Source organism: Neltuma alba, unplaced genomic scaffold (assembly GCF_004799145.2).
Source record: "Neltuma alba isolate B1F8T4 unplaced genomic scaffold, ASM479914v2 tig00005946_pilon, whole genome shotgun sequence".
Taxonomy (NCBI): domain Eukaryota; kingdom Viridiplantae; phylum Streptophyta; class Magnoliopsida; order Fabales; family Fabaceae; genus Neltuma; species Neltuma alba.
The window spans coordinates 16,874-35,261 of record NW_021634289.1 but is presented as its reverse complement, the minus strand read 5'-3'; the positions used below and the strand labels follow the sequence as shown (position 1 = coordinate 35,261).

Below are 18,388 nucleotides of genomic sequence, written 5' to 3'. Positions count from 1 at the left end.
CTGTATTTTTTTTTTTGGGCTTGACATGTGAAACTTCGTTGTGACGCTTAATGTAACCCACTCCAATCTTTTTTCCCAAGAAGCAAGATGTTTTTTTTTTTGGGCCAACTCAAGCAAAATGTTGCTATTCAGTAGCAAGTGAAAATTTGGGTCGTGCCCGAATATAAACTTACACTCTGTCCAAAATAGGAAAGGAGGATGATTAAAAAAAATAAAAATTACTAAATTTTGAATCAAGCTTGGTGACAACAATTCGTTTGGTATTCGTAATATTGAATTTGCAAAGGATAACATGTTTTATTTGACATTTACAAATGTTTAGTTTTTTTTTTTTTTAATTTTCTCAAATAGGAATTCAAAAAAATGGGATATAAACCGCTCGTATGACGTGGACATCGTCATCCCCGTACTCCTAAATGGACCCACAAATTACCGTGGCAAAATGTAGCTGGTGGGTTCATTTCGCGCTGTATCTATCTGAGAATGCCATTTCCGTAATTCCGAGGAGATATACGACCCTTTTGATTAGATGCCCACGCTTGTTCTACCGCGTTAAGTCTTCCCTTTTCCCTCCATGCATAGTTTCCTCTCTAGTCTGAGCCTTGACTCATCTTTTCCGAGAGGCCAGAATAAACAAAATTAAGAACGAATACGGAAGCGGCGAGAGTTCCAAATGAATTACTAAACCGAAGGCACAGTGAGTGGAAGTGGCTCATTTGACCGTTGAGTGAGGGAGAGAATTCTGAGGCAAAATGAAGAACATTTTCAAGAAGCTTCACAAAGGGAGCAATCACGACCCTAATCGATCCAATGAAACACCGGCTTCTGTCACATCTCCTTCTGGTGCCTCCGATCAACGTACTGCACCCCTTCAAAACTCTGCCCTGTCTCCGGCTAGTCCCCCTTCATTGTCTCCCTCTACGGCAGCGGCCGGTGCTTCCCAACCCCCACCAGCTACGCCCAATCGACAAGACTATTTTTCGTCGGAGGAGGAGTATCAGGTTCAGCTTGCCCTAGCCATCAGCGCCTCCAAGTCTGATTTTCGGGATGATCCTGAGAAGGATCAGATCCGAGCGGCGACGCTACTGAGCCTGGGAGGCCATCGAATTGATACAGCAAGGAATCATGATGATGTGGCGAAGGCGCTGTCCAGACAGTACTGGGTAAGTTCGGTTCTGGTCACGAAAATTCAATTTTGGTAACTGAAATGATGGCATGAATTAAGGGTTTATGCTGAATGATTTTGTATTGATGTTAATTAGGGTTTTTGAATCCTATGATCGTGTTCTTATGTAGTGAGCTGTCTAGTGTAGCTTACATTTCCGTATTTAGTGAGTGTAAGGCTGGCGATTAGTGTGAACTGCGGATTACGGATTGTATGTTGACCATTCGGTGCATCCAGAAAGCTGAATGTATTATTTAGGCCAGAAAGAAAGAAAGAAAGCTGACAGAACTGTGAAAAGTCAGAAAATTGATATACTTTTTCGTTCCAGCCTTTTAAAATTCTGAAATTGTAGTGTTACCCAACAAGCTAACGTTGTTGTGCTAGTGTAAGTGAACTTAGAATTGAATTCTCCATGTAGTACTGTTGACTGAATTGGCTAAAATGTGTAATGGGTGAGCCTAGAATGCTTGCTACTTGTATCTGTCGCCATTGGTGCCCCCTCTCCATATACTCATTTGGGTTGTCATGCATCTTTCTCTTGATCAGGAATACAATGTGCTTGACTATGAGGAGAAAGTAGTTGATGGTTTTTATGATGTGTATGGTCTTTCCACTGATTCATCAATGCAAGGAAAGATGCCCTCTCTGGAAGACCTTGAAGCAAATGCGGGAAATTCAAGTTTTGAAGTTGTCATAGTGAATCAGGCAATTGATCCTGCCCTGGAAGAGTTGGTGCAAATTGCACAGTGTGTAGCATTAGATTGTCCTGTCACTGATGTTGGTGTTTTGGTGCAAAGACTGGCTGAACTTGTTACAGGGCATATGGGTGGCCCTGTAAAGGATGCTAATATTATATTAGCAAGATGGACCGAAAGAAGTACTGAGCTACGGACATCTCTTCACACAAGTGTATTACCTATAGGGTCCATAAATATTGGCCTATCCAGGCATCGTGCTTTGCTTTTCAAGGTCAGCATTTTGGCTGTTTGTGATTGAATTCTCTTGAGCCATAATTTGATATGCGGTGATTTACTATTCTAGATGTTTGTATATTATTGAAATTTATTGAAGATGATTTCTGATTGCTTTTCGATTTACTTTAAACAGTTTGTAAAATAAACTAATAATGGAATTGATAAAAAAAAAATTATGTTATTAATCTGGACTAGAATGGTCACATTCAGTAAAGTTTACTCTGGTAGGCCCCATTGAGAAAGTTCTGCCACATAAAGTTTGCTTGAATAATCAAATTATAGGTCAGGTAAGCTCGTTATTTTTTCTGGTAAAACTATTTTTGTTCTAGCATTTGGAGAATAAATCTTTTGAATTATTTTATGTTCTTGGGTCCTAGATGATTATATTAAGGTTCCCTATTAATACTACCAAGATCTTTGGTTGTTCGCTTAGTCCTTTGAACACCCCACGTTTTGACTTGTTGGCTGCATGATGCAACTTGTTTTTGTGCATGTAGGTATTGTCTGACAAGATCAAGATGCCTTGTAGACTGGTAAAAGGTAGTCATTACACTGGTGTTGAGGATGATGCTGTCAACATTATAAAGTTGGAGGATGAAAGGTCATAATGTTTGTTATTCTTTGATTTCTAAGTCTATTTACTGTTCTTGTTTTCCATGCACATGAACAAATGTCTGTGCTGTTATTTCATGATGTGCTGTTGTCTATCTTTAATATATATTGCTGTTTCTGCAGTTGATCTCGTTCTCTGTGGCACTGAAACGTCCTTTTCTGCTTACAGGGAGTTTTTGGTTGATCTTATGGCTGCTCCTGGTACACTTATTCCGACTGATATTTTTAATCCTAATGACCCTTCATTTAAGCCATACAATCCCAAGAATTTTCCAACCTTACAATCCACAAATGAAAGTAGATTTCCTTACTCAAGGCCTATGCCATCTGATGGTGAAGGCAGTAGTCAAAGTTCTGCGATCAGAAGTGATTCATCATTATCGAATGTAAGACCATATTTTGTGAAGCCTGATTATATGTCTCCAAACTTGAGTTTGGGTGGAGAAACTGGCATTGGTCCTTCCAAAGTTCCTAGTAAAGCTACTTCTACCCAAGTGGACAATTTTCTTCCATCAGCCAGTAGTTCTCTGTACAAGGGAACTCGAGGGATGAATGCTATTGGTGATGGGACTAGACTGAATGTCAATGTTGTACCATATGGTCAGAATGGTCCAGATGACTCTGGGAATCTCTTTGCAGATCTTAACCCATTCCTGATAAAAGGAACGGGCAAGACTGCTGTACATAACAAACCTGTGGAAAATAAGGCTCCCGAACTTCATAGTACTAAAGAAAACAATTTTGCTGGTCGCCCCCCAGTACCTTTGATGTGGAAGAACCGGTATGTTTACAATGAATTTCCCAGGAAACCTAACCGTAATCCTAATGAGTATAACCCTTCTTCATTAGCTTCCAATAGTTCTTCTGTATCAGAAAAAAATGATGTCAATAGTTCCAACTCATCATACTATGCAAATGTTCATAGAGATAAAGATAGGGGCTTGAAGCAAGTTATTGGTACAGTGTCAGCGACTGGTTCTGGTGATCTGAACAAGGTTGAAGATTTCAGTGCTGAATGGAACAGAGGGAATGTCGAAAAATCTCAAAGCAACATAGTAGATGTTGTCAAAGAACAGGAAAACTGTGAAATTGGATTTCATGACCGGAGAATAAGCACGCATGACAGATTCATGACGAGCAATTTGAAACTAAAAGAGCCGGAGAGCCCTAGTTCGTCAATTGATTCCATGACAAATAGGGTTGACCAAATCTTGGATGATGTCGATGTGGGCGAATGTGAAATTCCATGGGAGGATCTGGTTCTTGGTGAAAGAATTGGTCTAGGTAATTTGAATCACTCGCTTTCATTTCCTTTATGGAATGCTGTTATTCACTGGGAGGTTGATGTGGTGTTGCTCGGTGTAAGGGGAGTTCACAACCGTTGCAAATCAAGCATTTGTTAACCTATATTTACTTATTGGGTCACTTGACTTCTTATGGGATCATGTGACTTTCAAAACGATGATTTAGTTCTATTCATGCCAGAATGGTTGTAACGTTGTGGTGGGCTCCAGTAACCCAAATTCACTTAATTTTCGATATCATATTACTTTTGCAAGGGTTCAAAGAATATTTGTAGATCTTTTGTCGTTTAAGTTTTGTGTTTTGATGAACTGCTTATTCAGAGTATCTTCTAATGTTCATGTTTTCTTTTAATAGGTTCATATGGCGAGGTATATCATGCTGACTGGAATGGCACAGTGAGTATCATAATTGCTTTGTGAACTTAATTGGAAAGAATCTTGTTTTATATTTAATTGGGAAAGGGTTGTGGTAGGCGTAGAGAGTGGTTTGGGAAAATAAAATCTACTAGGCTGTATTTAAGCAAGAATCTCACTCAAATAAGCTCAATAGCCAAGCGGGAGAAATCTCCTAATACTGAATGGAATGATATTAATTCTGATATATTAGCTTGAAATACAGCCAACATATATATAGAACTGAATTACAACAGAATAAGCATAAAAAAACTGACCCATAATGCTAAGGACTCGATAAGTCAGCATAACAGACTCTAATGGATTATCCCAATCCCGATAATTATGCTAACTGACTTGGAAATATTAAATAATAAAAGAAATCTGACTCAGCAAACTAGGACTTAGTCAATATCTAACTGCCTTCCTACTCTTATTCCTCTTATAGACTAACGGAACTCTATCATTACTCCCTCCCTTGAAACTCGACTTGTCCTCAAGGCGGAAGTTTGGAAATTGCTGCTGCAACAGTTCATAATCCTCCCAACTTGCTTCTTCCATTGGTCGGGACTGCCATTGAATGAGTAACTCCAAACAGGGTCCTTTCCAGCGATGAGATAACACCTTCTCTGGTTCCAACAGTAATTCAAAATCAACTGAGATAGGTAGTTCAGCCGGTGGATTAGAGGGCGTTTGTCCAAAAGCAAGACGCAGCAGGGAAACATGGAAGATGGGATGAATTCTGGCAGATTCGGGTAATTCTAACTCATAGGGTACCGGACCAACCTTTCTTTAAACCTTATAAGGCCCAAAAAAAGTGGAGAAAGTTTAGTATACTTTCTGTGAGCTAGAGAGTGCTGTCTAAAAGGTTGGATCCGTAGAAAAACTGCATCTCCAACGTCAAATTGTAGCTCTTGACGATGCTGATCTGCATGGCTCTTCATCCGATCCTGGGCTTTTTTCAAATTATTTTGAAGCAACTGCAGCATGTGATCTCTAGTTTCTAGCTGGTCAGCCTGTTCAGCAATATGAGTTTCTCCTCGAATAAAAGGGTGAAGAGGAGGCGGATCTCGACCATACACAACTTTGAAAGGGGTGGTATTTGTAGAGGTATGATAGCTGGTGTTGAAAGAATATTCTGCCCAACAGAGAAATTTACTCCAAAGGCGAGGCTGTTCATGAGCAAAACACCTTAGGTAAGCTTCTAGGCAACGGTTGACCACCTCGCCTGGCCATCAGTTTGGGGATGATAAGAGGTGCTCATCCTCAAACGAGTTTGGCTCAACTTGAATAATTCTTGCCAAAATGCACTTAAGAAAAGAGGGTCTCTATCTGAAATGATCGAGCGAGGTATTCCATGCAAACGAACAATATCTTGACAAAAACTGGCAGCTATAGTCTTTGCCATATACGGATGGCACAGCAGAATAAAATGACAATATTTGCTCAACTGGTCCACAACTACCAGGATAGTATCATAAGTTCCAGATTTAGGTAGCCCCACAATAAAGTCAAGAGAGATGTCTTCCCAAATCTGATTAGGGGTCGATATTGGTTGCAACAACCCCGCTGGAGATAAGGTCTCATACTTGTTCTTTTGGCAAATAAAACATTGCTGTATGAAAGACTTAACGTTAGATTTCATTTTGGGCCAAAAAACAGTACCTGAGAGTCGCTTCAATGTTTTCAAGAACCCACCATGACCCCCAGAAGGTGTAATGTGTGCTTCCTCAATTAACTTAGCCCGTAGAGTTGAGCTTCGGGGAATTACCAAATGCCCATTGAAGTATAGCCAATTTTCCACCAAGGAGTAATCCAGTTTTGCATGTGAATCTTTTTTCAATGCAGCAATGATTGGGGCTGTAATTGGGTCTTCCAGTAATGCTTCCTCCAACTCTAAGAAATCCAGGGGCAATGGAACAACAAGATGGAGGAAATCTGCATGTTGTGGCCTTCTTGAAAGGGCGTCAGCACCTATGTTCTCCTTTCCAGCTTTGTACACAATAGTAAAATCAAATGGAAGGGGCTTAAGAATGAGACGCTGTTGAGTATTAGTGACCGCTCGCTATGTTAATAAGTTCTTGAGGCTGCTGTGATCGGTCCTTACGGTAAAGTGGCATCCTAGCAAGTAATGGCGCCAATGTTGTAAGGCCAATATTAAAGCTAACAGCTCATGATCATATGCTGACTGGAATCTGTTAGGAAAAGACAATCCTTTGCTATAGAAAGCAATAGGATGATCTTGTTGCATAAGAATTGCACTGACACCTTCCATAGACGCATCACACTCAACCACAAACTCAGAATTGAAGTTAGGTAGTTGTAACACAGGTGCAAAAATCAAGGACAACTTAAGCTTTTCAAAAGCTGATTGTGCACTGGCAGACCAGCAAAAAGCATTTTTCTTAGTAAGTTCAGTAAGAGGTCGAGCAATCATACCATAATTTTGAACAAAATGATGGTAATAGCCTGTAAGACCTAGGAACCCCCGTAATTCAGTCACATTTGTTGGTACTGGCCATTCACGAACAGTGCTTATCTTCTCATAATCAGTTTCCATTCCTTCAGCAGAAACCCGATGACCCAGGAAGGAAACTCTAGACTGTCTGAAAGCACATTTTTTTAAATTTCCATAATAAAAAGACTCTTGTAAGGTTTGGAGGACTGTTCGCAAGTGGTGCTGATGTTGCTGAGGAGTTGGGTTGTAGACAAGTATGTCATCGAAAAAGACAAGCGCAAATTTGCGCAGATAAGGCCTCAGGAGATCATTCATGGCTGCTTGGAAAGTTGCTGGGGCATTTGTAAGGCCGAAAGGCATTACCACATACTCGTAATGGCCGGAGTGGGCTCGGAAAGCAGTCTTGTGTATGTCTGTAGGTAGTACTCGGATTTGATGATATCCGGAGTGCAAATCTATCTTAGAAAAATAGGCTGCACCATAAAGCTCATCTAACAATTCATCAATGTTAGGGATAGGATATTTATCAGGTATGGTGATTTTATTGAGTGCCCTATAATTGACACACATTCACCAAGAGTCATCCTTCTTCTTAACCAACAAGACAGGACTAGCAAAGGGACTGGAACTAGGCCTAATGAATCCTTTTTTAAGTAATTCATTTACCTGCGGCTCAATCTCATTCTTTTGAAAATAAGGATACCTGTAAGGCCTCAAGTTAGGGGGCAACGCACCTTTAAGCAAAGGAATGGCATGATAATGTTCTTAGAAAGGTGGAAGAGCAGTGGGTTCGGCAAACACAGCATCAAATTCCACCATTAGTTGCTCCAAGTTCAAAGACCCAGCACCGGTAGACCCTAATGACTCAGCCTCAGGAGACTGCATGGAGTGAAGACTAGCTCTCGGCTCTGTACAGGGCACTCCCTGCAACTTATATCCTTTTCCATCAACCCAAAAACATTTGATTCCAGTTTGCTTGAATGGTGTTAAGGGAAGCCAACCACTTTATCCCCAAAACCAAATCCGACCCAACCAGCGAAAACGGATAGAAATCTTGTTTAATGGCCAACCCAGGAAGTTTCACCTCCACAACCTTACAGATTTGACTGCAGCGGACTATGCTTCCATCTCCAATTTGAACCCCAAATGATGAAATATCGCAAGTAGGCAGGATCAATTCACGTACCAATGTCTCGGAAATGAAGTTGTGTGTGGAACCACTATTGACGAGGAGCAAAACGTTTCGGCCATTTATAGTACCTTGTAACTTCATGGTTGCAGCAGTAGTTCTGCCCAGAATGGCATTAAATGAAATTTCAGCAGTCTTCGGTGCTTCTTCCTCTTCTTCAACGATTTCTAACAAGTCTGGCAATGGGTTCCCATCTTCATTGACTTCCATGAGTGAGAATGAGGCAGAACAGCGGTGGCCTGGGCGGAATGTTTCTCCGCATCGAAAACAGAGGCCTTTTTCCCTTCTTCTCTACTGTTCGTTATCCCTCAATGGAGGTCTAAGCGGAAAGGAGCCTGCAGGCCGAGAATTTAGGGATGACGCCCCTGGAGTAATGAGTGCTGGTGTCGTCAATTTTGGATTCCCAATTATGGCAGATCTATCGTGTGAAAAATTTCCCACTTAATGGGTTTAGGCTGTTCGGCATTGGCCAGAGAAGGAGTTGGACTTGGGCCGACTTATGAGTAACATCTTTTTTTCATACTCTAGGGCTAAACTTGCTACCCTATAAACCGTGCGTGGCTTCTGGATACGCACCTCTGCCCTCAATTCTTCCTTCAAGCCGCTCAAAAACACGCCCAACAAGCAATGTTCTGGTCAGTTTGTGACGCGTGCTTGCCTCCTTGCAAATTCCAGTTGGTACTCCTACACTGTTCCAGTCTGCATGATGCTACATAAGTGCTCATCAGGATTCTGGTATTTCGGCGGACCGTAATGCTCCTGCAAAGCCTTGACAAGCTCATCCCAAAACAGAAGAGTCCTCTCTGAATTGATCCAAGAAAGAAGGTCTAATGCATCACCTTCCAGGTACATGGATATGACATCTACTTTCAAGTCCTCTGGGGTATCATAGTATTTGAAATATTTTTCAGCTTTGAGAACCCAGCCCCTCGGGTCTCCTCCATGAAATTTCGGAAATTCAATTTTTGTGTGGGGAAGTCTAGGTCCTCGTCTGTATGATTTTGAATCATCATCACTGTTATCAGCCCATCTCCTTCGTCCTTGGCCTCTACTTCGATTATTCCTGGCCGAAGAAGCTTCAAGGGTCGCAACTTTCTCGGCTATAACATCTAAGGTTTCGAGCTTAGAAGCTATGGTAGCAAGGTGATCAGCAGCAATAGGATTTTCTACAGAGTTCCTTGAGCTATTTGGGTTAACCTGGGAAGTCTCGGGATTGATGTGAGAAGAGCGGGTGGTCACCATGATGGATCAAAACGGGGCTCTGATGCCAAAATGGTAAGCGTAGAGAGTGGTTTCGGGAAAATAAAATCTACTAGGCTGTATTTAAGCAAGAATCTCACTCAAATAAGCTCAATAGCCAAGCGGGAGAAATCTCCGAATACTGAATGGAATGATATTAATTCTGATATATTAGCTTGAATCACAGCCAACATATATATAGAACTGAATTACAACAGAATAAGCATAAAAAAACTGACCCATAATGCTAAGGACTCGATAAGTCAGCATAACAGACTCTAATGGATTATCCCAATCCCGATAATTATGCTAACTGACTTGGAAATATTAAATAATAAAAGAAATCTGACTCAGCAAACTAGGACTTAGTCAATATCTAACTGCCTTCCTACTCTTATTCCTCTTATAGACTAACGGAACTCTATCAGGTTGAGGGACATATTTCGTGTGTTGGATATTCTATAAAATAAGATGGTGGTGTTACTGTCAAATCTCACCCAGCCTTGGTATCTCAGTTGTTGTTTTTGCATGCTACCATTTTCTTTCTCCTGTTGACATGAGTTTGAAGGACTTTCTTAGCATTTTATTTGCTCTATGTTTCCTGCAAAGTTAGCAATATCTGCCATTGGAGTTTTGTTGCCTTTTCATGGGAGTTTCATCAACTGGCACAATAAAATGGTGACCTTACCCCAAGTAGTAAGGGAGTTGTTTGGATAGTCTTGCTTGACTAGTATAGTCTCAGAATTGTCTCATTTTGCTTTATTCCTAGACTTTTTCCCTAAATGGAATTAATTATACTTCTTACCTTCTGACTGATGATGTTAACTTCCAGGAAGTTGCTGTGAAGAAGTTTCTGGATCAGGATTTCTCAGGTGCTGCCTTGGCTGAATTCAAAAGAGAAGTAAGCATTAAGTTGTGTTTTTGTGCATCCAGTCACTGTTAATGATGATCTAAATGATAATTTCTAAGAAGAATCTAACGTATGCTGGTTTTCTATAGAAATAAGGGTGGGGATTAATGAAAAATGGTTCTGAACTTCTGATGGTCATAATGTACCATCTACTCACTTATTGCCTTCGTTATTCTTGCTTCTAAAAAGAATAACTGCGGGACGAAATTTAATATTCAACTGAAACAGTGGACTGGACAAATGAATGGTCAAATGGCCTTATGTTTAAACTTTGGTTTATAAGTCATAAGACTATAACAAATAGTACTGTTATCCTTATTTACTTGAGGCCGATATGCTAATCCCTTTTCCTTTTGTATTCTGTAAGGTAAGGATAATGCGTAGACTGCGGCATCCGAATGTTGTTCTTTTTATGGGCGCTGTTACTCGACCTCCTAATCTCTCAATCATTACAGAGTTTCTTCCTAGGTAAATTTGTGCACCATCTTTTCTTTTTTGGCATTTCTCAAGAGTTTATACTGTCATTATTGTGTCACAAAATTATGACCCTCTTTGTCCCAACAAGATGAAAAACAAACAGTAGTGGCCCACACTTCATATCTGTGTTGGTCCCTAAAGTCTAGAAGGTTGTGGGAAGAGGTGAGCAATTTTATTTACTCTTTTCACAATTATAGCTCTTTTGTTATTGATGTTGCACTTAACAGGGGAAGCTTGTACCGAATTCTTCATCGTCCTAATTGTCAGATTGATGAGAAACGCAGAATTAAAATGGCTCTGGACGTGGTATGAAATAATTTATTTCATCCTTCTTTCTTTGACCAACATTTTCATTGTTCGTCTTTCATTTTTGATTGCTTTGGGTTGCAGGCTAGGGGCATGAATTGCTTACACACCAGCACGCCTACGATCGTTCACCGTGATCTGAAGTCACCAAATCTTTTGGTTGATAAGAACTGGAATGTTAAGGTGTATATTGAAACTTAATGCATTATCAGTGTATCTTGTCAGCTCCCCCCCCCCCCCGCCCCATTTATACCTATTCCCGAATTCTTTCTTTACCCATCAAATTAGATGTTTGTTAGTGGTGGACCCCTAGCTATTGGGCCAAAAGTGTTAAGGATTTGGGGGCGTGGTAAGAATCAGAGAGAAATAGCCGAGGATGAAGGGGGCAGGAGGGGCAAGGGAGGAATTATCTAGCAATAGCTATATTGCTTAAAGGGACAGGGCGTTTTACAGTCACTTGTGCCTTGAGGGCGCCTTTTGCCTTTGACAACACTGTATTAGCCATAGATACTCTCTTGAGCTTTAGCTTTTGGGTGGCGGTCTGAGGGCGTAGATGAAGAATTCTCTTAAAGGAGAGTCTCCAGCTTTTTTTAATGCTAGAGAACCTTACATCTTGTGTTCTACTCTTCATTTTGCTACTGCAATCGCTACATCTGCTAGATGCTCTGCCCATTTCTATACATAAATAATATTATGAATATACAAATCTTGTAGGTTGTGTTTATTAAACTTTCCGAGCCTTTTCTTCTTTCTTTTGGGCCTTTTTCTGGGGTGGGGAATAATCATCTGCAGTCAGTAGTTGTGGGTTTTATGGAGGAATGTACTTTGACAGCCTGCTCTTTTATATGTCCGCAGGTTTGTGATTTTGGTTTGTCAAGATTGAAGCACAACACGTTTTTATCATCCAAGTCAACTGCTGGAACGGTGAGCATTTGAAACAATTCTCTTTTATTCTGGGTGATCATTTATTTATCCACAGTCTCTATGTTCAACCCTGACTTTTTCTTCTGCCTGTCAGCCTGAATGGATGGCTCCTGAAGTTCTTCGCAATGAACCCTCAAATGAGAAGTGAGTTGTTCTCTAACTAAACCCTTTTACGTTCTATTTTTCAGCTTTCAGTAAATGTTTTCTATTTGAATTTTATGTCTTATGCGGGATTCCTGTTTATAGAAGTATTTATGCCATAGTATGATAGCAATAAAACCTAGTATTGAAAAGTCCGTCTATGGATTTCACCATCACCAATTCACATTATATTTCCTCTGGCTTGAGGCTCGGAAAACATGGCTGCTGAAGGGTGTGATGCATCCCAACTAACATGCGCAAATGCACAGGTGTGATGTATACAGTTTCGGAGTCATTCTATGGGAGCTTGCTACTCTAAAGTTGCCGTGGAGTGGGATGAATCCTATGCAAGTTGTTGGTGCTGTAGGTTTCCAAAATCGTCGTTTAGATATCCCCAAAGAAGTTGATCCTTTAGTTGCAAGAATTATCTGGGAATGTTGGCAACAGTAAGCGCTGTCTGTTTTCAGTTTTATTTGGCGTAACGCTTTTTACAACATTAGTTTAAAAAAATCGCTGTCTGAAAATTTCCTTTTCCCAGGGATCCCAATTCTCGACCCTCATTTGCCCAGCTCACGGTAGCGCTAAAGCCCCTGCAGCGTCTGGTAATGCCGTCTCATCAAGATCAGCCAGCTACACATTTGGCGCAGGAGATTTCTGTAAATTCTACCCCTTGAATTGTCTCCATTTCTCAAGTGTGGATACGGAGGCTCTCTGCATAGTTTACTTCTGTGAATATATATCGAAGGAAAAAAGAGAAGTGAAAATCACACCAAAGCTTGTACGGCAAATGTTTGTGTTGAGGAATATAAGAATCGTGCTGCAGCTCAAACGACTGCAGAACCATTTTGTATAGATATTCATAGTTTCCCCAATGTCGCTCAAGTGAGTTTGCTGTCATCTTCAACGTTTCAGTCAGAGCGGCAGATTCTACCCAGATTCATGTAGGATAATTTTTACGTTATATCATGACTTCATGATGTAACAACGGACCCTTTCAATAATTCATTGTCATTGCTTATCAATATAACTGGATGGAAGGGAGGGAAATGAAACAAGAAATAATGGATTTTAGAAATAATTTTATAACGTAGGGGGTAAGTATATGAGCAATTTTAAGCATTTTTTCCAAGTGCTTTTAGGCGAAAAGTTGAGAAGAAAGAAAATGAGAGAAGAGAAAATAGGAAGAAGGAAAAAGTAGAGAGAAGTTGTTACCATCTTTTTTGTTTGGATGGATGAAAGAAAATAGAAAGAAAAAAAATTAGTAAATATTTAAATAACTAAAATATCTTTATCAAGATATATCATATTTAAAATTAAATTAAATTAAACATTGCAATAGAAAAATTTTACTAACATTAGCATCATCAAATAATTTAAAATCAAGTTATTTAGTTTATATACATTTTCAGATTATTATGTTTTAAAACCAAATGATTTAATAAAAATAGTTTTAAGATAATAAAAAATAAAAAGTGAATAACTTTTTAAATATAATAGAAGAAAATAAATATAGAGAGGAAGAGAGAAGAGGGGCAATCATAAAAATCTTATTTTTCTTTTCAAATCTTTTCATATATGGAGAGAAAATTTGGAGAAAAAAATAAGACATGAGGTTCATTTTATTTTCTCCTCCCTTTTTCTTCCTCCTACATTTTCTCCCCTATTCAATTAAGAGAAATCTTGTCTTTTCTCATGTTTTCCTCTCCAGTTTTCTCTCTTCTCTAATTTTCTCTCACTCTAAGCAAAGGGTTAAAGGTAAAAGCCTAATAATAATGAACCAATAGGCCAGAAGTTGAACAAAATGTGATGGTATTTTGTTAAAATGTGTTATTGCAGTCTTCAAACGAATATTTCCCAATCAATGAAGGGTTAAACTTTAGAAAGTAATTAGTTCTTTCTTAAAAAGCTAAAGATTATTGTAAAACAAAGCTGAATTTCGAAATGCTCTTGGGATTGCGAGCCTGAAGATATCAGTAGATACAACAACCGCAGTGGTCTAACTACACGAGACGGATCATTAATTCATTATTAATGATCGATATTATCAGTAGATAGAAGACTACAGATGACCAGATCCCTGACACTGCCCTTAAGATAAGTGTACTTCCTGAGCAGGCCTTCCCTTTGGAACCCAACCTTTTCCAGTACCCTCTGAGAAGCCTTATTCTCCGCAACAGTGAAAGCTTGTAGCCTTAGTAAGTGAGGCAAATCCTTGAACACTTGTGACACAGCCATCTTCACTGCTTTTGTGGCAATCCCCTGGCCCCAGTACTTGGCTCCTATAGCATAACCAATATCCGCCTTGCAACGTTCATCGCCAGACCATGGAAACACTGAAACAAAGCCGATCGAACGGTCATCGAGGATTCGAGGCATATTGAGCGTCGCCATGGATGAGGTATGCAAACATCTCTGATGAAAGCCAATGCCTCTTCCTTAGAACCACAAGTCTTCCACCGCAGGTTCTGAGTCACTTGATCGTCTCCTGCCCATGACAAGAAGTCGTCGGCGTCGGTCAACTTGAATGGCCGCAGCGAGATCCTTGACATATCCATTGCCGTAATTGCTTTGCTGTGTCTCCATTATTGCCGTACCCTTGTGCATATTTTATATAGCCAACATTTTCGGAATATTATATCAAATGGATGCTGGTCGGTCAAATACTAGAGGCACGAAAAAGAGCCGTATGATTAAGTGCTCGGGTCAAAAACAGACTTGCTCTGCTTTGCTCTCCAAATTCACCACTCTGGTTTTTTCTTTTTCACCGTGCTTTCCGGCAATTAACTTTTGCCTTTATGTGTCGGTGGAGTTGGACTTCGCCGTCATACGAGCCCCTTGTATCCATACAAAGTTTTTTTCCCCCCCACCCAATACGAAGTTATAATAAGTTGTACTATTCATAAAGTATGAATAATACAAGTTATCTCAGATTCTACGTAGCAATGAGAAATCATGTTTAGTTAGCTTGAAGAGCTGTGCTTGACATACAAAATGGTATTTTGATTTAATTGGCATGGGAGAATTTTGATTTTAGAATATAAGCTAGTATTTGTCTTCAACATGTACGATTGGGGGGAAATATTTTTGCTAGTTTAAATATTTTCATGCTTCATGTATTGAATGAAAATGCAAGGAGATGACAACCATTGGGATTAGAAGAATTAAACTCATGACCACGTCAATATTGAAAGGTACTCTTTTTCTTTCTCTTTTTTTTGGTGAAATGAAAGGTACTCTATTTTTCAGTCAAATGAAAATATCCTCAGAATCATACATAATTAATCCCCACTTTTTTGAGTGAGAGTGGAGAGAAGGGAACCAGGAATTAACTCAACGAATTCGCTTTCAATCAATTCACAGCCGCCAATGTGAACGTCAAAAAAAAGGGTAAGCATCTATTTGAGGAATGATCCTTTCGCCGCATCATTTTCCTGCGCATCCGGTAGTTTGTCCAACTGAACCAATAAAACCAGAGCACCAGGGCATATTGATTCTAGTATTTTGGGATCCCAACAACCAGAACCCGGCGACCCGCCCCTTCTATTGTTGAATAGGTAACTTCTGAATCACTTTAATCCTTTCCACAGCACCTTCATCAATAAAGCAATAGCAGCTGATCAATCTTGAAAATATATTCACATGGAAATATTGAATCAAGTCCAACAGAGTGTTTATTTTCCAGTACCAAGTAGAACTAAATAATTGGAAATAAAATCAGATTTTATTACAGATGTCTGCTTTCATAGCCTTTGTATTTAGTCCAAGAGCTTACCATATACCATTAGATGACGCATTTTACACTCTGAAGAGATATTACAATTAAAATAGAAAGAAAGATAGTCAAAATTATTTCATTAGCATAATTTAATTTCTTCAATTTCGCGAGAATTAAGATACATGTAAATCTGAATAACCCTTTATCACGCAGAGAATTTGAAAACAGGGCCAAATTACCGTTTGTATCTCTTCTTGGAACCACATGGACAGAGCGCATTCCTACTCACTTGTCCACTTTGGGCCAAATTAGACCTGGCCAAATCCAATGGAGTTGAACCGACCATCTTTTGCACCTAGACAACATAAAATGCATATTATTTTCCGGTGTATCTAAATAAAAAAAAAAACATAAAATACATATTTTGCATATGTTCAAAATCAGCATCAATACTAGCACCAGAAGAATCACCTCCACATTTTTCTTAAAATTTTTTAGTTTTGATATAACCGCTGGCATTAGGAAGACATATGGGAGAAAAATAAGAAAACCAAGGGAAGAAGTTAAATCCACTGATCAAAACAATTATTCCAGAGCTCCAGGAAATGAGGAACAACTCTGATTGGCAGCTAACCACTAGCCGTATGGGTCTTAAACATTGTAGGGTGGGTAGGACTACTTTTGGGGAGACTATATATTGCTTTGTAATGAAACTAACATACGGCAGGTAATTTTTGGGAGAGAGTATTGAGGGAGAGCCCTGGCCTCTCGAATGCCATGGGGAGCTGCTGTGTTAAAGCTTTGTCATTTTAGTTCCAGTGTAACCTTTTACTATTAAGTTGCTGTTGTGATCTATTTTGATAATCAGGGGGAAATAGGGCTTTGAGCTAGAATCAGGGGAGCTTGCTGTATCTCGATTCAGTGTTAGAACATTAATATCAAAGCCTCAGGATTTTCCTCACTTATTGCTGCTCTGCTTCATTACTGTTAGTTTTGTTGTCTGTTTTATCAAGCATTAAAGCAGGGTCACAACAAGTTTCAAAGAAGCAAACGAGATCGTCCTTAACAAATTCTGACATGTAATAGCACTTATATTTTTGTGGCTAATTTTGTACACAAGATCGATCCATTCCCCACACATATCAACAATAATAATCATAATGTGCAAACCAAAAACACACCAAGGCTTATATTGTTTCTTTTTATTTGGAGCATGTTATACTACCTCAGCAATGCTCTTTGGCATTGGTTTTCCTTCTTCCTTGAGCTTCTCTATCTTCTTTTGTGCTTCTTTAGCCCAAGTGAACTTCGACAGTGCATTTTCCACATCAGAAATTGTGCAATTACAATGCTTTGCTGCTTCTTTTTTTTGAGGGGTCTGGAGATTCTGAAAATGAGAAATAATAAGGTTACAGTTAGCTTCAGTAGAACTGTCAGGGAATATAGACAGATAGACAATCAGTGCAGAAATTCATCAAGAACATAAACTTCGATCATATAAGACAATTAGATAGTGCCAAAAGCTCAAACATGGTGTTTGGAGCGAGGAACATTTTAGGTGGCAAGTAAGTGATGGGGACACCCCAAAAAGTTTTAGACAATGAATTTCATACGTCATTATGGCTGGTTTCTTAAAGGGTTAATATCATTTAGCAGATTTTCTATTCTGTCTTAGTGCATTACAAATTCGGGGAAAAAAGAACAAACGACAATATTCCCAGGCACCTACTAAGATGACTGACGTGAACTTCAACTATAAGCGGTGGCTAAAAGGCTGATGGTCCCGACGTTAAAAGATACAGGTATTAAGAAGGCGGCGTCGCTACTGAGGGGGAAAAAAGGGAAAAGAAGAGAAATAACCTCTCCAGTGGGGTCAAAACCTGCTAAACATCGAATTATCGCTTCCTGTTTCTCGAACGCATCAGCAAAGGTCGCTTCACTACTTCGACCAACTACGTACTGCTTGAACGCCCCTACTCTTCTTGCTTTCTTCATTTCATCCGCAAATCCTTCAGAAAAGGGGGAAAACATAAATTTGAAGGACGGTTTTCTGTTAAAAAAATGTGATCATGAATTACGTAAGATAGCTAGGGGCGAGAGGTTAAATGGTAGAAGGGTAATGGAACTCACGGAGAAGCGTGAACGAATCGGAGCTGATTTCGGATTCGTTGGAATCGGAAGGGGTCTTTTTGCCGGTGAAGACGCCCTTGACCTTCTCCATCCAGGAGGCATGGACCTGCGCTGTGGAGAAGATTGAGCGGCACTGTGACTTACTTAAGATGCGAACTCCAGCCATCCTTGATTCCGCGGCTACGCAGACTTCGTTCGATCTTGCATTTTCTCATTCTCTCCAGTCTCCCCCTGAAATGTTTGATGTTGGATTTCCATCAAGCAACGGCGTCGTTTACTTGCTCTTCCCGGTTCGGTTTGTTTGGTACGGGAAAAATAAAAGAAAATAAAAAACAAGCAAAATTTTAATAAATTTACTTTAAAAATTAAAAAATGAAAAAAAAAACTTCTAATTAATGTTTATTATTCTTTTATATACTTATTTTTTTATTAAAATTTTAAAATCTTATTG

General features: G+C 39.5%; 2 protein-coding genes and 1 pseudogene across 2 annotated transcripts; 1 reads left to right on the top strand and 2 right to left on the bottom strand.

Annotated features, from left to right (window-relative positions):
- Window positions 1-412: 412 nt before the first annotated feature.
- On the top strand, window positions 413-13,116 carry LOC114749104 (serine/threonine-protein kinase EDR1). Its single transcript, XM_028937578.1, has 13 exons — window positions 413-1,163; window positions 1,712-2,134; window positions 2,637-2,740; window positions 2,921-4,035; window positions 4,411-4,451; window positions 10,167-10,235; window positions 10,612-10,712; window positions 10,949-11,027; window positions 11,112-11,210; window positions 11,883-11,951; window positions 12,046-12,095; window positions 12,362-12,538; window positions 12,631-13,116. The coding sequence occupies exons 1-13, from the start codon at window positions 753-755 to the stop codon at window positions 12,764-12,766; spliced, it is 2,874 nt and encodes a 957-aa protein (XP_028793411.1). The 5' UTR covers window positions 413-752; the 3' UTR covers window positions 12,767-13,116.
- A 798-nt stretch (window positions 13,117-13,914) lies between these two features.
- LOC114749102 (uncharacterized N-acetyltransferase p20-like) lies at window positions 13,915-14,729 on the bottom strand (annotated as a pseudogene).
- Window positions 14,730-15,244: 515 nt separating this feature from the next.
- Window positions 15,245-18,161, bottom strand: LOC114749101 (protein translocase subunit SecA 1-like). Its single transcript, XM_028937577.1, has 5 exons — window positions 17,938-18,161; window positions 17,668-17,816; window positions 17,033-17,194; window positions 16,047-16,162; window positions 15,245-15,682 (listed from the first exon to the last, which is right to left on the bottom strand). The coding sequence occupies exons 1-5, from the start codon at window positions 18,101-18,103 to the stop codon at window positions 15,664-15,666; spliced, it is 612 nt and encodes a 203-aa protein (XP_028793410.1). The 5' UTR covers window positions 18,104-18,161; the 3' UTR covers window positions 15,245-15,663.
- Window positions 18,162-18,388: the final 227 nt, after the last annotated feature.